Source organism: Centroberyx affinis, unplaced genomic scaffold (genome assembly GCF_046629955.1).
Source record: "Centroberyx affinis isolate AG114_WGS23_722 - 3 ecotype Tasmania unplaced genomic scaffold, CSIRO-AGI_Caff_v1 ptg004433l_1, whole genome shotgun sequence".
Taxonomy (NCBI): domain Eukaryota; kingdom Metazoa; phylum Chordata; class Actinopteri; order Beryciformes; family Berycidae; genus Centroberyx; species Centroberyx affinis.
In genome coordinates, this window is record NW_027282107.1 from 291349 (window position 1) to 318787 (window position 27439).

A 27439-nucleotide genomic window follows, 5' to 3' on the forward strand; every position below is an offset into this window, starting at 1 on the left:
TTTGGCAACTCGTGCGCACGTTTTAGGTAAAGAGCACAAATCGAGGGAACGAATTGTATCTCGTGCGCACGAATAAACCAAACCCGAGGGCTCATGTTAACCAAATCAAGGCAATGAAATGTATCTCGTGTCCATGAATAAAATAAAAATAGGGCTTGAATTAGATATTGTGCGCACGTTATAGTAAATCGTGGCCATGACATAAATTATTTTTCTCCCGATGGCCACTACCTTATTATACAATGTTCAAGTGGCAAACCAAAAACTCATTGTGAATTATCAGCTCCCTCATACATATCCTATAAATTTTAGTGGAATACTGTACCACTGCAGTTACATATATTTTACAAAACTTGCAGGCTTGCACTAAGAAATGTAAGGGATAAATTGACTGAAAACTACAGGTTCTGCCTTTGACTCAGTTCTAACTTAATAATCCATGAGGTGTCAGAGTGTGTCTGGTGGCCTTATCTCTCTGCATACCTGGGACTCTGCCTGGGTAACAATGAGCTTTGCCCCTTTCAGATCCCTCAGGCTGCAGTTAATTATTTAGTTTTGTCATGGTTATGGAAATGTTACACAGCAGCCAGCAGATGTCAGTGACACTACGGTCTTGATTTTGGTATTTTCTTGTGTGCTGTGACACCTTGAAGCCAAAAGCAATATGAACTAAATAGATGAGTTACAAAGCATCATCCTAAATACAATGCCATGAGAAAGTATTTGTCTTGTGTCTGTCATTGATTGAAATTGACTTTTTTTTTTTTCTTTTTTTTTTTCTTAACGTTATGCAAGTTATGCAACAGTAATGTGTGATGCTTAGATAAAGCATCACATTGACACTGTATAAGAAAATATGTTTTTGCCTTTACCACTCTCCTTGCTTGGTGGAGGATTGGATTGGAGAATGGAAACCAAAATAGAAGCTTTCATACAAGCAAAAACATCAAAGGTTAACAGATTTTTGAGAAAATATGTTTCATACATTTGTATCTGTCCTTGTCTTCCCAAATTTGGCCTTGGATATGGTCAGTTTGTTCTCTTGATTATGGTGACTGTTCAGTTGCTGCTCTCATTCCACACATTCCACCTTCATGAATCAAAGATAAACAAAGGCTTCTTCCTTTCCATCTAAAAACCTTTATTCCAACTTTTTATCTGCACTGTCCATATTTAAATACAACAATAAAACAAATGAAAGCGTAGCCATTGAAATGCACCTACCAGTTTGGCCTCATATCAAATACAGCATGAAGTATTACAATCAAAATCCATTCAGTGCAATATCTGTGAGTACCATATACAGTACCAGTGGTTATCGTCAACATACAATACAATAGGTCAACTATTACAGTAGTAGTTAGCAGAAAACAGTCAATGGTCATGGCTAGTGAAAGGCCATTTAATGTTGACTGCGAAGTCATGTGGCACTGTGCTTAGACTACACCCAGAGCAGTCTTTTACTACATTAAAAAGGCATTAAACCACACAAAAAAACAAACTGATCAATAAATAACAAATAGCAACCAAAATAGAAACCTATTTGGTGTTTTTCGATGCCATGTCTGAACAGTGATTGCTCAAAATGTCCCCCACTTCATTCTAGCAAAGAGAGAGAAGAAATGATAACACAGAATAGGGGGGTATAAATGCAGAGGAATAAGAAAGAGAGAGAGAGAGAGATGCTAGGGTTCATTCCTTCTCTGAGCAGCCCAGGAGCTCCATCCGGAGTGTGATGCGCCCGTACCAGGACCAGGGGAGGAGGCGGAGGAAACGGCCTTGTATCGGTGGCTCGATGTAATTCTTCCTGTGTGTGTCTCTATCAGAGTTCCCCTGGAAAACCTATCGCCAAGACGACAGGTGAGGTCACACAACCAGTCATAACTCATAGCGGCTTATGCCTAGTTTCAGAGGTCTATCAATCAAATATGACAACTGTGATTACAAAACTAGCAGATTTAATTATTTTTCGTCATTGACATTTCAACCATTATGCATATTCAATAGAATATATTATGTCACTGACATGTTTCCTCACTACCCATGTTTGACAGACCAATTGGTTATGAATTCTGGGGGTCCTGTCATAGTGTTTTTATAGCTCAATTCATTCCAGTTTTAAAAAACACTGTCAAAAGATACAACTGTACCTTCTTTTCTTTGAGTGAAGCCGCTTAGTGTCCATTATGTTTACCTTGTCAGTGTGTTGTGACTCATCCTGGTAGACTGTCCAGCTGATTCCATCATCACTGTAAGCCAGCTTATAGGAGCCTACGAACTGAACCAGACCAAAGTCCCTGGCTCCTTGAGTTATTACTCCAGTGATCTTGGTGGGATTCAGCAGGTCCACCTAAAGGGAAAGGGGGGTTAGGAAGATGTAACAACTAGTGATGGCTCATAAAAACTGAATATTTGTTTGCAGGGATCTGCGTCAACTGTTGTAATTTGGCTGTTAACATTTTCATATATATATTTAAATACATCATTAAAATCATTTTAACTCAGTGGAACTATGTAGTGCCCAAACGGTTGAGTAGAAGCCATCGCTGTAGACCAGCCTCCAGAGTGTTTTTTGACACAGCCTTATTAAAGTTCAAATATTAGATTAGATCATGCACTGAATAGTCAAGCATGAGAAAATGAACAAAGATACTCTCTATCGCTAACCTGCTATTGCTTTCTCTCGTTTTACCTGTATCCACTGTTTCTGGTCATTCCAGGCAGCCGTCCATGCATTGACCTTGCCTTTACGATCCAATCTGGCCTGTTCAGGCCCCCAGGACAGCAGACCCATTCCCAGGGTGCGATACACAGAGGAGGCAGAGAGCTGGGAGTCCAGAACCTGGCCTGACTTCAGCCCCAACGGCTCCGAGCAGCCTGAGGAGAGGACGCAACCACAGACAAGCTTAGGAGTAGAGGGCAGCTACATAAAGACACTGTTGGAGCCATTATGAGTGTTTCACTTATTTTGTGTTTCAACACAATGTATAACACAATACAGGTGTTGTCACTGACATATCTTTCTGTTTCTGTTGTCAGACGACTGCACAAGTAAGTGTGATCAAGGGTCACAAAATACTAACTAGCTAACCAAGGCTAACCTTCATTTCTGTACTGTTAGCATTTTGAGACCCTTGATCAAATCACCTTTTTTTATAGTGGTGCAGTCGTCTGACAACAGAAACAGAAAGATATGTCAGTGACAACACCTGTATTGTGTTATACATTGTGTTGAAACACAAAATAAGTGATCACAGACAGAGTTATGGGTGACAGAAAGTTGGCTTTTTAACATCGCTGGCAATGGTGAGAACCAAGCTATACCCTGCGGAGGTACGGCAGCCATGTTTGTGAAAAAGGCAAAAAAAATTGGGACACATGTTTTCAAGTATGAAGGAAATCAGGAAAACATTTAGATACCACAGTGGTCTCCAATCATGGTCCATGGAGGGCCAAGAATATGCAGGTTTTCATTTCAACCAAACACCAGCTGATTTCATTAACTAGCTCAACCTTCTCTGGTTGAAGGTGTGCTAACAAGTGAAATTACCTGCTGTAGTGTTTGGCTGGAAAATTTGCAGACTCCTCCATTACATATGGTTGGGCACTACTGATCTACAACACCAATGCTCATCAGTGCCTTCATCATTAGAGCTTAGTGTGGAATTGAAGATAAACACCTTGCTGCCCATTTACCACCATAGCTAATTGGTTACAGAATGGGCTAACAGACTTTTGTTTGTGTTACACCAATTTGAAAGAAGAAAGAAATTTGTAAAGGCATTTGGGGTCATTCAAACTGTTAATACACGTTAGCCATAGTGTGTTTATGCACGTGACTAACCAGTGAGCTCACATCCCAGCAACTCCATGCGTAGCGTGCAGTGGCCCCTGCAGATTTGTGGGTAAAGTCTGATATACTGGGCTTCAATTGGTGGAGAGAAAGCATTAGCCATGGGAGCACTATTGTCTGTGTTTCCATGGAAAATCTGCACAGAAACAGGGAAACGCGCACACCAAAACCAAAACACACTCATTTCCTTCAATCCAATTATGTTATAATACACAACAATGCTTGAAAATAATAGGCTGGAAATTATATGAAGAGGTCAAATTAATTCTGCTGAAATCACTCAACTAAATCAGGGTATGTTTAAAGGACATTTAAAAGGCTGCAAATATCAGGGCCATATGACCCTTATATTTTTCAAAGTAGGAGAAAATATAACCTGCAAAATGTATCCAGAGGTGAATGTAAAAATAGCCTCACCATGTCCTGACTGCTGCCTTCGAGTTTCACCACTCTCCAGGTCCTTCCATCGTTCCCGTGGGCTACCTTAAACGACTTCACGAACTCTGAGCGGCCCATCCGCCGAGCACCCTGGGTAATCACGCCGGTTACGCGCATACGCTGGTGCAGGTTCACCTGGACACACACAGGGGGTGAAACAATAAAAACACTGTGTTATCCAATGCTAAAATTAGTATGCGTCATCAGAGTGTGGGTAGGTAGGCACCTGTATCCACGGCCAGCGGTCGGTCTCTGCCGGGCTCCAGGCATTTACCATGCCCTTCTTGTTCAGGCGAGCCAGATGCGGATACCAAAGGTGAAGACCAAACATGGTGCTGTCTGTGGAGGAAGAGGACAGCTGCCCATTGGAGATGATGCCTCCCTCCATGCCCAGAGGCCCAGAACACTCTAGTGATGGACACACACACACACACACAGTAAAAATGACAGAAGTAACAGAAGAAGGTTCCTAGCCCTAGACACATTTCAGAAGATGTCTGCAAGCATATTTCAATCATCCATTGCTATAAAGAGAATGAAACAGTGATAAAGCACTCACTGTGCTGGCAGTTGCGACCTGTGTATTCTCCTGGACACACACATGTGTAGTTGGCCTCCAGGTCTGCACACACTCCTCCATTCTGGCAAGGACCACTCTCACACTCATTCACGTCTGAAGCAGAGCGAAAGAACATCATCCATAGACAACACTCTACTGCAGGTTATCACCAAATGCTCTTTGGTTGAAGATCTCTCAGTGCTGTACTGTAAAATAACAACAGCTAAATTTTGAATGAGTGTTCCAACCTACAGTGCAAATTCTCTTTCACATAAAGACATCCTGGCAAACTGGTACTGTCTACAATGGGAATATAATCTAGTACATACTGTACAAATATTGCAAGGGGAGTGACAGCCATCAATCAAAAAAATGGTGGAAATGCTTCACAGCAGACATCTTTGCACTGATTTTATTTAGCTTGTGTACTTTGATGAATTGCATCTTTCTAAATAGATCTTTAAAGAGGGGGAAAATTGGTTTGGCCCTATTCGGCAACTAATTAGTACTAGTTAAAGCATCAATAACTAACTCAAGTCTGTGGGCCTTTTCTTGTCAGTCCACACTTTTCTGTGCTGTCCTAACTCTTCAGGCCCACAGGATTGTATTATATCAACAGTGATATTGTGAGAGTAGCCTAATCTGCACTGTCTGACCTCATTAAGAGTGTATAGATCCCATCAGACCCCCGTTTACATGAGGCCATAGGAGCTGTTAAAGCTGTTAGGCAAGTCTGTCCTAGGTTAGAGGTAAGTATTAAACCTACACCCCAACACAAATTACCATCACTTATCTGAGGTATGCATATGTATGAGCAATCCTAAACAATGTGGTCTCCCTTTTTGGATTATGCAATAAATTAAGGCTATTTAGTATGCACTATACTGTATATGTGAATACAAAGGGGAGGGGGTAGGATCATGCTGGAGACAAAGAAAGGCATATGGGAAACTGATGGTGAAAGAACAACAGTGACAGGAGCAGCTGGGCATTAACGTAAATTGCTTCTGCTGCTACACAATGACACCGACTGTGTTGACAGTGGACTCCGGTGTATCCGGGTGAGCAGTGGCACAGGTAGCCCAGGAAGACTTCTCCCCTGTAGGCATCGGTGGTCTCGCACACTCCTCCGTTGTGGCATGGGTTCGGCTGGCAAGGCCCTGCAGAGCACCAGGGCAACAGCAACACAATTCAACAACACAATGCCCGCTGAAAGCTCATTTCCTCTCCTCAAAAACATAAAAGTGACCCAAAAAAAGCAGTGGGTCTGTTGACAGTATTTCATCCACATATGAGATGGTAATGTGGCAGTTTAGTTCATTATTTGTGAATTAAAAGAACACAATAAGAGTAAGATTTGCAATATCTACCTGCTCAACTCAAATAATTAAAAATGCTTTTTTTCATGTTGTTATTGTGTGTGTTTACTGACTGATGGCTGTACAAAGAGAACAATGAACTAGTCAGTTAACTACATTTTTCACTGTCAGAGCAGTATAATGAGTGTACAGTATGTGGTCCATCCTCTGCAGAGAAATATAGGCCAGTGTATAATTATTACGCTCCGCTAATACAATCCTCTCTAGCATTGTGGGAGTCTGTCCATCAGCTTAGCACCCCTCACTGATTATGTGTGTGTGTGTCTGTGTGTGTGCGTGTTTGTGTGCAACTGCATGTGTGGTGACTTAATAAAAAATACACAGCAGAGCATAATGCAAGAACACAATATAGAGCAGGACTGATGTCATATAATCTTTTCAATGCTGAAAGGATAAATGTTGGCTCAGCAGTATTTGGAGGGGAGATAGTGTATCTGCATGCACATACAGAAGAAGCCTAACAATGACACTCTTATGCTTGAGTGGTCATCACAGAAATTACAAAGTGGGTCATTGTGACATTTTTTTCAAACTGACACACTTAAGAACAAAGACTTTTCTCTCATTAATAATTCAACATAAAATATGCTACATGGATTACTTTAAACGGCCTGACACACATACACAGGCACACACACATGCACTTTTGACTTATGCTTTTGTGCCTATCATGAGAGGTTACAATGAAGCATTTTCAAACAACTCTGAGTTTGTTTTCTCACCTGATGGAGGCTCATTCCAATCTGATGATGCTGCTGAAGGGAGAGAGGGATATTAATTGAACATGCCTTCCTAGCAATTTTCAAAGCATTGGTCAAATAAAATTCAAAAGTTGGGCAAATTAACTCACTTGGGACCGAATTATCTGATTGTGTAGTATAACAATCTTCTCCACTGTCACACAACACAGGTTCACATGCATCTTCTGAGAGGGAAGAGGGAGAGTTAAGGGAGAGGCAAAAAAAAAAAAAAAAAAAAGAAACCTTATTGAATGACATCATCTACAGTAGGGAATAATGTAGCAGAAAAAAAAGACAGCATCATAGCAAATGAACTCCAGTACAGTGTATGCTTGACTGTGATTCGCGCATTACAAGTCCGCAAACATCACACAAGCGAGGAGGAATATAGCTACGAACGGGGATGTTATCTTTCCCTAACGAAATACTCCCTCATCGTAGCCCCTTCCCGCACCTGATCGTTCCCAAGAACATCAAACCTACAGTGTTTAAAAGATGACGCACTCACCGTTCAACTCCCGATGAGCGCTGGCCGCACCGATGCAGACAAATAGAAAAAATAACGGCAGCATCATCGTGAAGTTGCCTCTGCTCCTCGTGTCCTCTGGCAACATAAACAAACAAATGACAAAAGACACCCAAGCTTTTCCCACACTCCTCTCCACTCCTCTTGTCTGTCACTGCGCAACAACCTCGGTGGTGATGGTGATGATGATGATGATGATGTTGATGACGTTTGTGTTGTTGATGCTGATGATGGCAACTTAAGCCCGTCTACCACAACTGTAAATATAACATATATTTCGATCTGTGTTGTCAGCCACGTGTCGCTCCTGCAGAGGAGGGGCAGAGGAACCGACATTGACCTTGTATAGGGAATAAAGGAATAAAGAAGTAGGCAAGGCAGCTAGGAATACCAGGAGAACTTGATTGTAATCGATACAAAAGACAATACTAAATGAATGATGCCAAGTTATGAACTTAAAGAGCTGCCATTATTATTATTATTATTATTATTATTATTATTTTAAGCAGTAACAGCATGAACAGTTTCATATTGTGCTTATACCTCAACATTTGTCAATGTAGCCTAAAAAGGATTTGCAGAAATAGACCCAAACCCTTATGATTCTTACAAATGCTGTGCAACTTTGTTTTTCAGAATTTCTGTTGGACTAACATTTATTTTTAGAAAAATACTCACATGATCAATTATAGCTACAGCATATGATACAATGTGACATGTTATCCATTTCACCTCACCAAACCAAAGAACATGACTGAACTTAAATTATTTTTTGTGAACATTTATTTATTCATTTTTAGAGCACAGACAGTCCAAACAGACAGATAAATAAAAAAAAGGAAAAAGAAAATACACAAAGGAAGTACAAAGTATTAATCAATGTATACATATACCCAAATATTACATCATCATTTGCCTTCCCCAGCGGTTGCTTCCCCACCATCAGAAAGAGAAGATCCCATGCAGATTGGCGGGACAAGGTTACCAAAAAAAGAGCACATCCGCTGGATGAAAGAGGGCTGATGTCTCTACTGGGGTGCTGCTGACCACTTCTTAGCTCACTGCCCCAAGTGTCCAGTAAAAGAGGAGGCCCGTCAGTAGCCAGGAAAGTTCACACAATATTCCACAATATTCCACAAGATAAACCTGCAACACCTACAACCTCATTCACATTTGGGAGGGGGGATGAATGGAAAACCGCTTTCATTAGTCTCACTGACCATTATGAATACCTGATGATGCCATTTGGCTTAGCAAATGCCCCAGCAGTTTTCCAGGCCATCATCAACACATGTTGAACAGGTTTGTCTTTGTCTGGATGGTATCCTGGTGTACTCTCAGGGCCAGCAGGAACATGTTCAGCATGTCTGCCGGGTTCTGAAGAGACTACTGCAGAATAATCTGTTTATCAAGCCAGAGAAATGCGAGTTTCATGCCAGCATTGTCTCCTTCCTGGGATATGTCCTTTTGGCTTCCGGCATCCAGATGGACCCAGAAAAGGTGTGAGCTGTCCTGGACTGGCCCCAGTCCGACTCTGTGAAGCATGTGAAGTTCTTTATGAGGCCTGCCAACTTTTACCAGAGGTTCATTCAGAACTTGAGTACCACTGCTGCCCCCATAAATGTGCTCACAAAGAAGACATCTTCAAGCTTTGCTTGGACTCCTGAAGCAGACCAGGCCTTCACGCCGTTCAAGCGGCTCTTCAGTTCTGCCCCCGTCCTGACCCAAAGCATTCAGACCCAGGACCAGGAGACGTCTCTCCTGCTGTCCGAGTCTTGAAATGGGGGCATTCGTCTTGCCCGGTGGGTCATCCTGGGGAAAGACAGACTCTGGGGAAAGACCGAAGGATCCTCCTTTGTGGCAGCCTGTGTCACCTGTGTTTAGCAAAAGTCGCCTCGCCGGGGCCCTCCTGGTGTGCTCTGTCCACTGCCTATTCCACATCGCCCATTCTACATTTTGGTGGACTTCATCACTGGTCTCCCTCTGTCATCCTAGTCATCATGGATAGGCTCTCCAAAGCTGCTGACATTGTCACCCTGGTGAAGCTTCCGTCTGCCCATGGGTCCACCATCTTGATGTTGGAACATGTGTTCCGCCTGCATGGCATTCCATGGGATGTTGTTCATCATTTCAGCTGTTGTTTCTGGAAAGCCTTCTGCTCCCTTCTTGGTGCCACCGCCAGTCTCTCCTCAGGCTTCCACCCTCAATCTAATGGACAGAAAGAGAAGATGAACCAGGAGTTGGAGACCATACTACGTTGTCTAGCTGCCTCCAACACATCCACCTGGAGGTCTCAGCTGATGTTGGCAGAATACGCTCACCATTCTCTGCAGTCCTCATCCACCGGATGACACCTTTCGAGTGCCAGATGGGTTTCCTGCTGCCATTATTCCCTGACCAGGAACCAGAAGTGGGGGTGCCAGCAACAGTCGACTTCGTCAAGAGGTGTGCGAAGACCTGCAGGTCCAGGCACTCCTGACAGGCCAAACGGTGGCGGAGACCAGCAGTTTCCCTCCAGCCCAGGGACAAGGTGTGGTTGGCAGCCAAGGATCTCCTGCTTCAGGTGCAGAATAGGAACCTGGCGCCGCGCTTCGTGGGTCCATTTGACATGGTGGAACATGTCAGTCCAGCCTTCTACTGGTTGCAATTGCCTGCCTATGTGTGTCCACCCGGTCTTCCATGTGTTTCTCCTCAAGTCTTTCTCTACCGACCTTTGACTCCTGCCATCCCGGCCCCGCTGCCTCCTTGCCTCATTGATGGTCAGCCTTTGATGAACAATTTATGCCCTTTTTGGATCCCTGAACCAGACCCCGTTCACTTCAATTGTTTGATAGAAAGCTGAGAACAGAGGTTGTTAGCTCATTGTGTATTTGGTGGTTGTACAAACTTCAATGGAGTTTCAAACATAGGGGTGTGTAGATAGTGACAGAATTTTAACTTTAGGATGAATTATTCTTTTCAAACTTATTGTTTTGTGCAACAAATCAACCTTTCCACATAGAATATGCGTACTTACAATACAGTGTCCACTCTATTAGAAGGGTTTTGCTGAATTATGGGGTGAATGTAACAGGTCCCAGAAAACAGAATTTAAATTCAGTCGTCTGGTGGAACAAATCTCATCACTTTCAATCTAAGTCAACACAAAAACAAGATCTTTTGTCAAGACTTTAGAAACCTTTTCAAATCATCAAAGTACAAGTCAAAGTCAAGTCCCAAGTCAGCAGAACCCAAGTCAAGTCTCAAGTCTTCTCTTCATGCCTCAAGTCAAGTCTCAAGCAATTCAAATTGTGACTCACGTCTGAGTCGAGTCCTTACAAAGTAAAACACAAAGCGTACATATAAGTACATATGTGTGACATATAGAAAGACAACAGGATTCCATACTTGTAAAAGTATAAATATAATTAAAAAGACAAAAAGCTATGCAGGGGATGTAAGTTACTTATATGGTGCATCCCAAAGCCTCCTTTCCTCCTCTACCTCCTCCTTTCCTCCTCTACCTCCACCTTTCCACCATGTTGCTAGCTGTCCCAATAGTGGAGGAGACAAGAGAAGCCGCTCCTGAAGTCTCCTTCGGTGGAGGATGCTCAGGTGTTTCCTACCCAGGAAGTCTGACCTCACTGTGACACGCCCAAAATATAACATGATTGACAAAACTTGGATAAAGAATAGTTGAATAAGCAGCTCATAAATGTGAGTACAACAGTTAACATAACTTTCAGTGCTATTTTTTTTAACTTGCAACATCACTAGTTAACGTCAGCAGCTTCAGGTTAATGGCCGTATATTTTGTGCTGGAGGTGCACAATAAATCAGTCAAGTGAAGGTAAAGGAGTAGGTCACTAGTCTGTCTGTCTTGGAGGTACACATACACACACACACACACACACACACACACACACACGTGAGCATAGATACACACACACACACACACACACACACGTGAGCATAGATGCACAGACACCTATGAAGTTGTTGGTATTGCTGTTAGTATCCGGTTTCATGGACCTGGATTAAGCAAACTCCTAAAACAGTTGTCTCATTTTGACAGAAGGGAATATTGTAGTCTCAGGGTGTTTCAGTTTTGTCTACTACTGAATTTCACCTGTACTGTAAAAAAAGAATGTGTGTAGTTATCCCCAAATACTACACACCAAATTTAGAGATTATTTGGTTTATATCAAAGGATACCAATATTGGGGTATTTCTTTAAGTTATGGAATACTTTAAATATTTAACCTATTTAGGGTATAGAGAAAGCATACATGACCTAATACTCTTCAACAAAAGACAGCATTCAGGGTATAAAGTGCTTTATCCATTTAATGGTAGACTAATTACAACATGTTTTAACCTGAACAAAAACATTTGAAAATAAAGTTGCATAAAGTCCCCCAGTCCTTGCTGGTGCATATTTCAAGTCCCGTGGCTGCTTCATTTCATTTTCTGTGGCCTTCACATTCTATTTCTTCACAGCAGCTGGGAAAAAAAAAAAAAAAAAATCTTTACAGAGCCCCTCTTCTGATGTTGGGGAATTTTTTTTGTCTGCAGCCAGATCCTGTTGGAAATTAATGCCATCTAGCGCCCCAGCCTCAAGGGCTATCTAGCTAGCAACATCAGACGCTACCACCCCCCTTGCTCTGAATAAAGACTGGAAAAATAGAGAAGAGTGGGTCCTAAAAATAACCAAAAGTTCACAGGATTAGTGCACAAGAACACTGCTTTGCCACATGATAGCTGTGTCTTTTCCCCCAATTCTTATTTCCAAATATGAAAACCAGCTATCTAGAAAAATACGGCATGTAGCCTCAATCTCAAAAGGTTTCAAAGCAAAGGGTAAAAGCATAACACCTCTGTGCAAATAAATTTGCATTTTAAATTGAAGTGCCTCTTGTTAACTCACCTGACCAACTCGCATCCCCTGTCGAACTCAAAAGTGACCTCACCGATGGCGCATGCGTTGGAGGCTGAAGGGATTTCTTGTAGTGTTGATGCGCAAGGAAAAATAGTTCCTATAAAGGCAACTCGAGGAAATGCTGGGATAAAAATAAACCTGTTTTAGCCCCTATATTGGCCATACAACACATGATACTGCTTTTAGAATAATAACCAATTGCAATTCATGCGTTAATATTACCGTTCGCACTCATGTTACAACATTATATTGCTGTAATTTTCAGTGTTTATTCGTTTACACCACTGTAAAACAAGTTTTCCTCTAAATCACCATTCACCTAAGATTATATGTTGTCATGTCGGCAATTGGTCGAAGTAAAGACTCGACTACTACTGTCTATTAGACTTGTTGGCCTCGACGCAGGTTGAGGAAATGTTTGCTGCTGCAGCCCAGCAAACATTTTCTCAACCTGCGTCGACAAGTAATCCCTTCGGCCTCTGTGAGAGAGTAGCCCAGCCAAAGGGTCCAGGAAGTGGTTGGGAGGCAGACTCAGGATAAGGTCTTGGAGGCTTGGGATGCTTTTTGTTTACAGTGTCCGAATTACACGTGTAACATAGGTAAAAAGAAATGAAAAATAGCAAAGAAAATCTTACAGCAACAAAAGAAAACTGAGGCACAAATAAAGGCAACTCAACATAAGGCACGTGTACACGGCTGCACTGCCTAGTCCCCCCACAAGGCTAGATACGAATGTCTATATAGCCAGGCCAATTACCCAGCATTCATATGTTGATTAACGTTCATGAGGTGGAATAATGTTTCATCCCTCCTACATCATTTCAGATACTGGTAGTTTCTATGTAACAGTACATACAAGCTGGTTTGGCCGCACGTTGGCCCAACATCATATTACACAACTTCATATTGGTGTTGTCACTTTTTTGACATCAGGAAAGTTAGGTGGCAAAGCCAATTAAGTAAAATGATGTTGGACCCCCATATATGATCAAAGCAGCTTATATGTACTGTTGCATAAATACTAACAGAATCTGAAATTATGCAGGAGGGATCATGCAACACCGTTCCACCTCATGAGAGTTAATCAACTCATGCTCAAATATACATTGAAAATGCCTTTTAGACAATACTGTTTATGTAGCATTGTAAATATGGGGAATTGGGGGTCTTGAACAGCAGGAAAGAAGTTATTAAAGATAATTATGTAGTGGTCAGCACTGCCCATGCCTTATTAGGGGATGAGAGTACCCCAGCAATACAAGGACAAGGCAACCCATATAATTTAGCCAAGTGTTTACATTATTCTGTGCACCCCCTGTATGTTCTGTAGCTGACTGTATTACATGGCATTTTATACCTTACAGGACCCATTGATCAGCCAGTATTTGCAGATCAAACTACGTTGGATCAAAGGACGTTGAGCGGTTGTCAATGTTTATTTACCGGAGACTAAGGCTCAGAGAGATGCAGGAAAATGAACGTGTGAAACTGGATTGAGAGTGGTTTTTGGTACATGACACCACACAAACAGCTTTCAAAGGACCTCAAGACAAACAAAACACTGTGAAGTACTGGTGTAAAATATGGGACCTTTAAGGAGTTTGATGTTTTGCAGCACAGCCATCATCCCATCCATCAAGTATAATGACAAGAAAAAGTATTCACACCCTGCCCCACTTCACCCACTTTGTGCATTCTTTCTCAATTCTATTAGAATGAAAAATTATTTCGGCTCAATTTATCTGACAGTAAATAATTTACTACATTATTATTATACTAAATTATTATTGGACTTCGGATTATTGGTCTTAGTCTACTGGTTGGAACCAATTTTATCGGCCATATCAAACCTCAGAATTTTTAGATTATTGCATCATAAAGCTGTTGTGGAACTAATGCATCAAGTGTCAGATGTGGATTTTTCTCAGTTTACTGTTGCAACTGATCAAGGTAAGTCAATGGTTTTCTTCTTTAATGTAGCAAAGTATCTAAGTGATGCTGTAACTCAGAACCACAGGTGGAAAGAGGGATGAAATATATGATGTTTACATTTTCAGTAAGGTATGATTTTAATTTGAATTGAGCAAATTTCTAGACAAGTATATTTGAAGTCCAACCTCTGACTTGAAGAAAGGAAGAATTATTGACTCAGTTAGTAGGAGCTGCCTGCTGTTATTTTTTTCCTAAACTTTCCTCAAGTCGGAGGTCAGAGCGAGAATACAGCTACTTGTCTATCTTGAAATGTTAAACTAAAACTGTACCGACCTGAACTTGGTAGATAGGTGGGTAGGTAGGTATTCACATAGAGAGAGACAGAGATGATGTGTAACCCTTGTTACCAACAAACATTAATTCCTTCACATAGTTTACTGATCCTCACTCTGCAGTGGAGGCTCTGGGTACAGGAACTGAATACGCAGCAACCCTGATCCTCCTCTGTCCAGCACTGACTCTCATACACACACACACACACACACGCCTAGACTGATATTCAGTGTTGGGGAGTAGTGAACTACATGTAATTAAACTAGTAGTTTAACTACAGTAGCTTGCTGGTAGTTCAACTACATTCATATTTGCATAGTGATTCAGTAGTTAAATTACTTTTTTGCCATTTTTTGTGTAGTTAACTACTGAAACTACAAACGTTGCATGCTATTTTAGAGGTTACCTGGCTAACTGAGTAATCCTGCTTGCTGTAATACCCCCACCTGGACTCTAGTTTCTGGAAGGCAGGTGTCTGACTGATGGACATTGTATACAAAACCAAAGCTGACATTCCTTGCACTTTCCCATGAATAGTGGGGTATTTTATTTTTTGGTTTATGTATGACCTGTGAACAAGTGGGCACTTTTTGCAATAAACTCAATTGCGTGGCATTTTTTGCTGGCATGTGACTTTTTGTATTAGCTATATTTTGTTAGAATTTTGTATCACATGTACATTGTGAATTTGATCTTTTTTTTTTTTTACAAAGTAGTTTGAACTACTTTTTCTAAGTAGCTTTAGTTAACCAAACTAGATTTCTCCCTAGGGTAGCTTTGCTGTAGTTCAATTACTTTCAGTGTGAAGTAATTGGTAGCTTGCAAAGCTATGCTTTCAAAGTAGCTTCCCCAACACTGCTGATATTCATCTTAACGCTTTGGCAATATTGTCTGTGAACTTTCATGCCAATAAAGCATGCTGAATTGAATTGAGTTTTAGGAGTGACCAAAGTCAATTTGGGGATTAACTACAGAAAATACAGATAGCCTTTAGTGGTGTAGCCTACATTACTAAACAATAAAAATGTAGCCTAATAGGCTGTTCAGACGAGTGCTTCCTAAACTTAAAACTACACTCGGACGCCCAAGCCCAGAGTTAATTTGAGAATTTAACGAATGTCCTCCTTAACACAAGCGTTGTTACTTCCTATGCAATTAGGGCTGCTGTGGTAAATACGTTACTCCAGAAAAAACACAGAACAGAAAACAAAACGTTGCTCTACTTGGCTAACATCAGCCCCCAACATGCAGTTAAACGTATTAGCCTTCTTAAAACTGTTGTATTAACTGTTACGTAGGTAACTAGGTAGGTAGGTAGGTATAGGGATAGATAGATAACCCTAACCCTAATAGTGAAAATGTAATCTAGTGCGTATGTTTACACAAATACAACCTTGATTTAGAGTGTTCCATAGTCTACTGACACCAGTGTTTCATTAATTTTGTTTAGTTTCATTTGGGATTTAAAGACAATGCCTACAGTCATATTAAATGACTGTTTTAGGAGTGCTAGGCAAATACAATCTGAATGTAAAATGACATGATAAATGGATGGATAGTCTAATTAAAGGGTTTGAAAGTAGCAGGGATTGAAAGTAGCAACCTCTTTTCTCTCTTTTCTCCTCAGTTTCCTCTCAGTTTTCTGTGCAAAAATAAATAATCCATGTCAGAGGTGAAGGACAGCGCATCTCCCGGTCCCCCCCTGACCCCTTCTCCCCGCCCAGTCTCCAGTGACTACTGGAACAGGAACTATTTGGTACTGAACCACCTGGGAAAGGGGTCCTACGGAACAGTGGACCAATGTTTGAAACGGGACACCGGCGAGACTGTGGCTGTAAAGACCATACAATACAAACAGCACCGCATCCTCGGCAAAACAGAGGTGGGCTACTTTATTGATTTTGATGTTTACACTTGCGAAAGATTGTGTTGCATTTGCTTAGCTGGTAAGATTTTGCCTTCGCCATTTAAAGGGTTTGCTACGTAACACATGAACTAACTTTTGATAACATAAGCAAACTTGTCATGTGTTCCCAGGTGCACATGCTGCAAAAGCTCAGAGGTTTGGACCCGGACAAGTGTAACATCGTCAGATTTCATGAGTCCTTCCAAACGAGTTGCAGCACTAGTCTGGTGTTCGAGGCGTTGGACATCAACCTGTATGAATACATGAAGCTCAGAGGATTTCTCCCTCTGGAACTGAATGACCTCAGACCCATCATCCAACAGGTACAGCTACAATCAGATAGTAAGCCAAATTCAAATTTTCAGCTGTGGCACATGCTCAATATTTTATTACCAACTTTGTATTTGCAGCTGGCCACAGCGTTCGACGCCTTGAAGAGCGTTGGAGTGATCCACACAGATGTGAAACTGGACAACATCATGCTGGTGGATCAACGGACAGACCCCTTGAAGGTGAAGCTGATCGACTTCGGCTTGGCCATTGAGACGAGTGAAGCAAAGACTGGCACTTTACTTCAGGCCAATTTCTATAGGTGAGGTCTATAGGAACATGGATCACTACTCTACTGGAGGGTGCTTGCAGTTTCTCAGTTCTGCTGTAAATAAGTAGCAGAGTGTGTGTTTCCTCTCCATACTTGTTGGGACAAATGATGAATTCAAGGCTCCATAATTCTCAGCAGCTGTGACAACCTTGTAGTGATGCTGTGCAGTCTTGTTTGTGAAGGATCTTCTGTCATGTCCCATGTTGTATTCTTTTTCCTCAGAAGATGACAGTGTTTCTCATGTTGTGTGTTGCTGTTCTTCCACACTCAGGTCTCCAGAAATCCTGTTGGGTCTGCCGTTTTCTGAGGCCATCGACATGTGGTCGCTGGGCTGTATCATGTTCGACTTGTATGCTGGCTTTTCAGCTTTCCCTGGGATGTGTAACTATGACGTGGTCAGTACCTTGCTATAGCTGGACACTGTTCCTAATATGTCTAGTACTGCTGCTTCCACATATAATCTTTCTGAAAGGCCAGGCTTGATAGCCTAGAGAAATTATGCAATGTTTTGCTTCCAGATGCGATTCATCGTCCAGCTCCTGGGACAGCCTGCAGACCATCTTCTGGACGCTGGGCTAAAAACAAGGACGTTTTTCAGAAGACTTTGGCCCAAACGCTGGACTCTCTGGGTACCACAACACCCCTTCTTTGGCTTTGCTGGCCAAATATCATTTTTTTGAACATTTTGTTCAAGGGAAAAATGCGAAAATGATTTATTTTAAGTATACATCACAGTATGAAGGTATAACAGTTAATATACATAAAGTGATTAAGAGGTATCCTCAAATAGATTTGATGTTCTTTTTAGACTCCACAGGAGTTTGCCTTACTAACAGGCGGACAGCCCAAAGACACCAGGTTCTACAAATTCTGCTCTCTGGATGCACTGAAGGAGGTAGGTGGTCAAGCTGGTGGTAACTGCTGAAAAGTGAAGACGTAGCATTGGCTGAATTAATGACTTTCACTGACTGCCTTTTCATCAGTCAGGAAGATGATTTGTCTGATTTTCGGTTGGAATTGGCTTATTGTTTCCAAATTTAGGAGAGCATGGGTGAAGAGAACGGGGCTGAGGCCGATGATATCAGGGAGTTCTTTGATTTGATGAAGGAAATGCTTGAAGTGGATGCCAGCAAGAGGATTACCACCAGTGAAGTCCTCACCCATCCATTTATTACAATGAGCCACCTCAATGGCTCCAGCCACAGCTCTCAGTAAGTGTGTGTTTATGTGTGTGCTGTGCATGAAAGTCCTTATATTTCTGCTTTGCGTATAGGTTATCAGACAACAGCAGGGACTGTCTGAAGTGATTTATAAATTGATCAACTGGTTCATTGATTGACATACTTTGTTCAGTGGTAAGTCCTGTTTCCTGAGTGTAACAGTGTGAGTTTGTTGTTTTGTAGCAGCGAAGCTCTGCCACCTGCCACCACCATGCAGAGAGACTGTGAGACTGTGGATGAAGAACAGTCTCAGCCTGCAGCACTGGAACCCACCAGGAGCCAGACCCAGACCAGATCCCAAGACACCGGGAAGAAGATCAAGGCTGATGATTGGTAGGTGTTGCTCCATCTTTCTATTTGCCTGCTGGTGCTAGAGGCTTGTATGGTAGAGGCCACAGTTGCTTTATTATCAGATTCAAGCCTTTTCATGTTGCTGAATCTGTTGCTGAACAACAAATTTGAGGGAGCAATATGTGTTAACTGCATGTGTCTTCATTCATCAGCACTGGGGAAACTTCAACAACACCACAGCCACGTGTGGTCATCTTGGTTCAGTCATTCATGAACAGCATGCAGGAGGATGAGGATACTGAACAACAGAGTGACAACCACCTAATCAGGTAAGATTATTTCCTCTGCTCACTCCACTCATCCCTCAGATAAGGGTGGAAGAGGAGGGAAATAGTCAAGTTAGGCCATAATGTGAGGAGATCAGGGAGTATGTGTACTTGTGTGGGAAATTTGCATGATTGGTATAAGGGGTTGTGACACATAGCATTTGAAGGAATAGTATGCTAACAGTGCAGCTGTTTTGTCCACTAACAAGTTACTCATAACAAGATAAAATAATTTCCCCTCTACCCTGGTAAAGTACTGCTCTTCAAAACTTGTATTGACCAACAGTGACTGTGCGTGTGTGTGTGTTTAGCCCCCAGCCTGTTCTGAACAAGAACCACAGCTGTCCGGAGACTGTGGATGATAGTGTTCTGAAGTTGGAGTCTGTCACTGAAACTGACTTGGCTGCTGCCAAGTCTCTCAGTGAAAGTGACATGGCCACTCCCATGTCTCTCAAGTTGGAGTCTCCCACTGAAACTGACTTGGCTGCTGCCAAGTCTCTCAGTGAAACTGACATGGCCGCTGCCGTGTCTCTAAAATTGGAGTCTCTCACTGAAACTGACTTGGCTGCTGCCAAGTCTCTCAGTGAAACTGACATGGTTGCTGCCGTGTCTCTAAAATTGGAGTCTCTCAGTGAAACTGACTTGGCTGCTGCCATAACTGAGGCGACTCCATCACTGAACGCCACAGAGGTAGGAATGACCGCTTGCTGAGGGTACTTTATATATTAGCAATATTATACAGTAGGAAAATGGACTCAACAAATCATGAATGTGATTATTGTTAATAACAACAACTTCCTCTCAGGTCGGAGCTCCAGCTATCGCAGCTGCGGACTCTGCCGCTGTGGACACCACATCGGTTCCCCTGAGCAGCGCTGCTGCAGCTGCTGCTCTGAACCAGACAGAGAACCACATGGACAACACAGAGTCCTGCCACACCACATCTGGTAGGAGACATTCACCTCAACGTGTGTCTGAACTGTCCTGTCCATCCACACTGAAGTTCATTGCATTAAGGTAGGTTGAGACATTGACTGTGCTCTTTTGATTTTCAGAAGTCAGCAAGCCCAAGGAGAAGAAGACGAAGAAGAAGAGGATGATGAAGGGAATCCGACGCTTCTTCTCAAGGGTGATGAAGGCCCTTCGCTGCTGCTGTGTGTCCAAGGACAAAGATGTGGAGTGAAGTGTTCTATGAAGGTTTTTTTTGGCTACACACCTGAGAACCTGAGAGATTTTACACTGAAAATATTCACACTGGGCGTCTATAAACTATCGAGTGAAGGCAAAAATGCCTTTTGGACTACATACCAAATGGTGGAGATGTTAATCTATGGCATACAAAATGACAGAAAAGATCAGTGGTTGAAATATAGATGTAAGCAGCAATGTCTTAAGTCTAATGAGGGAACTTACCACTGTTGTCACACAGACAGGAGAAAAATGGGCAACAAGCCTAACTTGTACATTAAGCACATTCCACATTTCCAAATAAAGTTGTGGTCCATGGCAGCTAGCTAACATTACCATAAAATGCAACATCTCTTGTAGCGTAGCCAAGCTCAGCAAGTGTCAAACTAGCAAGCATAGCAGGACTTTTGCAAAGCTAAACATGTAGCTCTATTTTTGAGAGCACCTAAGCAAAATTATAGTTAGAAAAAACAATCAGCCAAAAACATAAAAGACATTGCTACATTACCTTACTGCCTTACCTTAGCAATGTCTTTTATGTTTTGGATTATTTTGTCTAACTGCTTTTACTTTATGAATTGTGGCTGCCAGCCAAATCAGTCAAGTGCATTGCTCATTTTCTTTTCACAGGTAAATCTGGTAAGTATATCACTCATTTGCTTTTCACAGGTTAGTCAAATAAGTACTTATTTGATTTTCACAGGTATAGGTATAGTGTCTTGGCTCATTTCACAATTTAAAATGCATTCATGAGTACAAAATGTGACCTATACTTGCAAGGCTGCCATATTTTGTCTGATTCAAAATTGGACAAAATTTGAGCTTTTCTGTGACTTAAGATTAAGAACACAGGTGGGTGAATATTTTGCCCAATATTTTGGGTGCAAAATCCATCATGGAAGTTCTCAGGAGTTTTGCAAAGAAAAGCCTTCATAGTTCTCTGTATGGGCAGCATGGAGGCTCAGTGGTTAGCACTGTCGCCTCACAGCAAGGACACAAGTTCCATTCCCACATCCGGTCCTTTCTGTGTGGAGTTTGCATGTTCTCCCCGTGTTTGCGTGGGTTTCCTCCGGGTACTCCGGTTTCCTCCCACAGTCCCAGACATGTTGGTTAGGTTGATTGGAGACTCTAAATTGCCCATAGATCTAAATGCTGGGTAGCCTCCAGCATCCCTTAAAGGAATAGTTCACCCAAAAAGGAAAATTCTGTCATTATCTACTCACCCCCATGCCAGTAGAAAATCGGGTAAAGTTTGTTAGTCCATACAACAGTCCCTGAGCTTCCCAGCTGAACTACGTAGCAGCCTTCTCCAAAACAACTGAAGTTGCTAGGGACTTGCTGTCAGTCTTCAAAAAATAACTGAAAATAACCATAAAATGTCCCTAGCAACTTCCAGCATAATCCAAGTCTCTTGAAGACTGAAAACAAGACTGGTTTGGCCACTTAGCCTTCAAAATAAAAGCGCAAGATTTTAAATGGGTAGAAATACTGCTTTAAACCAAGCACTTAATGTTTGATGTACACTTTAGTCTCTGTATGTATTCTGCAGTGTAATACATGCAGCTTTTATAGTTAAAATGGCACATATTATGGCATTTCTTTATTATTATTATGACATCAAACGTGAATATAGGTGCTTGACGATTAAAGACAAAGTTTTTAAGCCATTTTTAAGCCATTTTATGGTTATGTTCCGTTATTTTTTTAACACTAGACACAGGTCCCTAGCAATTTCAGTTGTTTTGGAGAAGGCTGCTACGTAGTTCAGCTGGGAAGCTCAGGGACTGTTGTATGGACTAACAAACTTCACCAGATTTTCTACTGGTATGGGGGTGACTAGATAATGACTGAATTTTAATTTTTGGGTGAACTATTCCTTTAAAGACACAGAGCTGATTTCACAGCCAATCCTCTGGTCACATATTGGGTCAGGTGACCAATGGGCCAAACTCCTAAAGAGTCAGTATTGCCCTTTAATCCTGAAAAGGAAAAAATATAAAAGAAAATGAATGAATGAATGAGTTCTCCCTTCAAAAATAAACCCACTCATTCACAAATTCAGAGTTGTACTGTTGTCAGTATTATATGTTAAGGAGAATATATTCACTTCTACACTGCTAGTTTTACTTATAGAGGTGTGATGTTTAATTCAAACAGCAGACAAAGAGATACAGTCTGTCTTTGTCTCTCTCAAAAGTGCACATGCAATACACACACACACACACACACACCTGACATTAAGCCAAAGACAAGTGGGGGGGGGCCCAATTATGACATCAAATTTCCACTGCTTTTTTAAAAATCACATTTTCTATAGGACACCTACTATTGCTACAACAGTTTTCACTGTGATTTCTAGCCTACCTACGACTAACAATGTTGCCCTATAATATTTACTGAGGATATGTTACAGCCATGGGCTACATTGTTCTGTGAACACATCGCGCTACATGCCAACTTCCACTATAATAGTCACAAATCTCAAGTTAAGTATGAAATCAACCACACAGTTAACTTCCACACCCAGATTACATTCCAGTGTCACATCAAATGCATCATTTACACCACAGCGGGTGCAACTTAAGTAGAGTAATAAAAAAACAACTTTACTCAAGTTCTTAATAAAGTTGAAGTTGGCATTTTTGGGAGTGGAATATCCTCATGAGTTTCTCTTTCCATTCGTTTCTGAATCTCCTGGTAAGGTCCTTCTCGAAGGCAAGTTGGATGAGGTGGGCCTTCCGTTTGTGAAGCATACTCCGCCGGTGTTCAGAATAAGTTTACAATTATGCTGATAATCCAGACCCTCTGTTGATGTTGTTCAGTCTTGTTTCCTCTCCAGTTGGGCTATATGAATGAAACAAGTTATGGTGGTCGAAGGCACAGTGAGGCCTCTGGCAGTCGGTCTGCTGCTTCTCCCAGTAAGGGATCTTCCTCCTGTTTGGCTGAATGAGGTACACAGCATGTAACAACATTCATAGTATGTCCTGCAAAAACTTGATTACTTAACTCTACTTACAAAGAAGTCTAAAGCCAGAATGGACCACAATGTCACAGAGCTAAATTTCCCCATGGATTTACCTAGAGATTGGATCCAACTTCTGGCAGATTAGTCGACTTTCAAAGAATAGTAAACAGTAAAACTGAAGGAAATTTGAGAAACTTCTCCATATGACAAATTTTTTTGGAGGAAAGTAATCTGAAAATGTCCAGCTATCCCTGTAATTTAGTGTTCCTCCCAACTAATTGTTCATACTTTTCCAGACCTATGCAAGAACCCTGAAAAAGGTTAAACAACTAAATGTTTCTTTACGTTAATTTGAATACAAGGATGCACCAAGTTGAGTCTTCTGTGAATTCTGTTCACTGGTAATTAACAGGTTCTGTCTGACTTTATAGATTATGCAGTAAATTGGTGTTCTTCCAACAGGTTCAGAGGCAGGAGTGAGGCTCCTGACCCAGGTTTTAAGGGAGGCTTTTTTCTACCCTTCTGTAAATGGCCATTTAAGACACACAGCATAGCAAAGCCTGAAGGAGATAGTTCTGGGAAATCTTCAGTTGACATTCCTCTAACATGCTTGACTCCCTCCTGCCAGAGGAGGCCCATAGCCGCCTCGCAGTGTCTAAATGGGAAGCCCTCACCCTACAAAAGAAAACACAACACGATCTTCCATCTGTTCACCATTCATACAACTGGTTGGATTATGTTTGGGTTTTTGCTCAATGGAAGCTTTGCATATGTGACGTGGTGGTAAGGAAGCAGGAAGCAGACAACGCCACCTTGGGAATTTCACCCAAGGAGATAACACACTAAGCACTAGACTAAATAGTATAGACCCAAAGTAGTTACGCATAGGTTCATCCACTAAGGAAGACAGACATGTTCCCAAATGAAAATTTAATTTATTAAAATTCAAAAGGAGACTGGAAGAGCTGGGGAAGAAAAGTGTTAAGAAATACTGAAATAAGACTGCCATAGACTATTATGCAAGCAGTAGAAAAATAAATAGTTTATTACAATAAAACAAAATACAGTATCTTCTTTTAGTTTAAAACTGCTTCCAGTGTAGTAAAAACTAGAATTACTAGGAACTACAATTAAAACTACAGCATGGTAGTAAAATCACTAGAGTGGGGCAAGGGCCGCTGAAGGGAGGTAGACTATGAGGGTGGGTGCCCAGGGAGTGCAATACTCACCACTCGTGCAACCACAGCAAAACCAAGCTTACCAGGTGCCCAGTGCTCGTACTCAGCATGCAGTGAAGGGACCTCACCAGGGTGACTAACCCCACCAGGGCGGCACTCAGCTCCACTGTAGAATCCTACTAAATCTCCAAAACACAAGGCCCCAGGGGGAAATATTATACCAGTTGGTTTACAGACAACAGTTACAATTTGTACAGAGGCAAGCAGCACTGTAAACATACTCTAAAGCTAAGAACAATTCACCTCAGGCAAAACAGCGGTGGCAGGGACCTATAAAGAGACCATGGTTCCATGCCAACAATAGACCAAAATGTTACCTCAGGCACTTAAAGCACCCTACTTACCAAGTCTGACTTTCATGGGCTGATTACAACCAGGACAGTTACCTCAGCTGAATGACGCACCAGCCAGCATTCACTCAGCCAACAGATTACCTTCTGCTACTACCCAAAGCAGATATCAGGAACGCTACCAGTCTACAAAGATAAGAATAGGTTAAAGGAATTGAACACAAAACAACTAGCTCCCTACCTACCTCAAGGCGAGGAATTAAACAGAAAGACCACAGCAGGGGCGAAACACTGGGCCTCATGCAAGAACCACTCGTACAAACAGATTCGTTCTTAAATCGGGGAGAGAAACAGCCAGGAAAGAAAAAAACTTCTCTGAATGAGATCCGTGAATACTGGAAGTGGTGTGGCTAAAAAGGGAATGAGGGCTGGTGGGTGGAGAAAAGTCTTAAGCTTCTTCTTGGGCTTGGTGGCATTTGGGTGAAGTCGGAAGAAAAATGTGGGTAGGAAATTCAGGCTTCTAGAGATTTCAGCTGTTGATTACCAAAGTGGAGGAAGAACAATTCTTCTGGCAATATACTTGCTTGGGGACAAGCCATCCATATCCAAGGATCCCCATACATGCCCAAGAAGCTGGTTTTGAACATATAAATGAATCAAAAACACTCCAGAAGGGTTGTTAGAGGACAGACATTTGTGCACAAATACAAATGACACAGATGTACACCATAATGAGACAAATGGCAGAACCTGACAAAAATATGCTCTCATCAATGGCTTAAAACTGTTCAGGCCAAACTGATTATTCCAGGTCCAGGTCAGTGGAGGAAGGCATTGTCACTGCCCTGTATAATCAACTCATATTTATGCATTTCAAGTATTTAATTCAAAACAACCAGTAATTACATTTGCAATACATAAGAGACCTAGGCGTCTGTCTGTTTCTGTCTGGAGGCCTCACTGGATACTGACAATAAAGAGGATAAACAATCCTCGCTTCCATCGTAACGTAAAGAAAATACACTCTCTAATCAAATGGCACTTTCAAAGGTACATAAATAACAGGATTAAATATTGTTAAAGTAAACCACTTTCCTTACCTGTAAAATAGTTACTGCTCCTGACGTAGCGTGAAGTTTAAGTAGACAATATTCTCAGAATCAAGGTTTGTTGCAGAATGACCTCCAGCGTTTGCGAGATATTTAAGGGGCTTAAAATTCTACACAGATAATGTAACAATTACATATTGAGTAGAGAACTCATGTATTGTTGCGTAGCTACTTGATGACAGATTGTTAATAAACAATCAAGTTGGCTTGTTAGTTAGCATGGCTAACTAGTGGCTAACGTATCTTCTAAACATGTAGACCTGGCCTGACGTCGTTTCTATGCAAGAGTGAACAGAAGGTACAGGGACTAGCTTGTGTCAGTCAGAACAAGCAGGGCAGAAAGTCACGAGCTAGTCACCATTTCTTTACCTGACTGAATATAATAATCCTGTAATACAGTTGAAAAAGAAGTGAGACGGTACAAAGTGACTGTCCTTTCTCCAAGCGTTTTATTTCTCACATGCATATCTGTCTTATGTTACATTTTTATGCAGGTTGAATATAACCAGGGGGTATCCTAGGAAGTGGCAATTCCTAGTATTTCTGGTGATTTTGGTACTTGGAGGTGTGAAATCACAGTAAAAAAAACGGAATCATATGCCGTTTCCCCACACGCCCCCTTCTACAAGCCAGACAGATTTTGCTCCAGTCTCTATGTAGACACTGGACTGTCTAAAATCAACCAATCAGCTCTAACTACTCATTAGCATATTCGCGCCCCAGCGCCTGCAAACTTCGCCCAGTTTAGCCCCGACCACATCCGCCATTTCATTTCTGCACTCTTATGAGTGACTGCACTCTTATGAGCAAGATGACTTCCCAAAGATGTGGGACTTTGTTCTCAGTGGCTTAACTTTATTTTTAGTAACTGCATTCCCTCGAAAGTCTACGGAAGCCGAGGATGGCCGGGCTTGCAATTGTTTTTATAATGCCGTTATCTCGAGATCACGAGTTAATTATCTTGTTATCTCGAGAAAACAAAAAAAAGCAGATTTCTCGAGATAACAAGAAAACGACTTTCATTTTCTGGAGATCACGGGATAATTATGGAGAACTTGAAAATGAGTGTCTGGTTCATTTGATCACACCTGATTTCAGCCTTCAAGATCACTGTCATGACTGTCGGGGAGGATTCATAACTGAAGAGTAAGTCAAGGCATAAATGTGTAGTTTTTCTTTGCTGCAGTTACGATTTTCATCTTAAATCAGTTGCTACAGTTGTCAAGACCATCTATGCATGCTGGCACAGCACTCCTGATCCCTGATAAACATTATAAGTAATAAGAGGAAACAACATTTTGTTTTCTTGTGATAATGGGTTGATTATCTCGTTATCTCAAGATAACAAAGCTTGTTTTTCTCGAGATAACAAAATAATTAACTTATCTCAAGATAATGGCATTAAAAATAATAATTGCAAGCACGGCTGTTCTCGGCTTCCGTAAAAGTCAGCCACCACTTGCAGGGAGACTTTTAGTCAAACCAGGATCAGTACCAACCATCCGGGTTTCCATCTGCAAGTATTCACTCTTTAAGTAACCTGTGTGGCGAAATAAATCTATTATTAGTCGATTATTTTGTTATTTACAGCCACAGTTCACCTGTAGTACTGTTATTAGCTTGCCTA

General features: G+C 41.6%; 1 protein-coding gene across 1 annotated transcript; it reads right to left on the reverse strand.

Moving 5' to 3' along the window:
• Positions 1-1274: 1274 nt before the first annotated feature.
• Positions 1275-7544, reverse strand: LOC139665045 (EGF-like repeat and discoidin I-like domain-containing protein 3). Its single transcript, XM_071543990.1, has 11 exons — positions 7478-7544; positions 7080-7154; positions 6952-6984; positions 5882-6010; positions 4851-4964; positions 4518-4699; positions 4271-4426; positions 3845-3989; positions 2693-2877; positions 2195-2350; positions 1275-1842 (listed from the first exon to the last, which is right to left on the reverse strand). Exons 1-11 carry the CDS (start codon positions 7542-7544, stop codon positions 1693-1695), a joined length of 1392 nt encoding a protein of 463 aa, XP_071400091.1. The 3' UTR covers positions 1275-1692.
• Positions 7545-27439: the final 19895 nt, after the last annotated feature.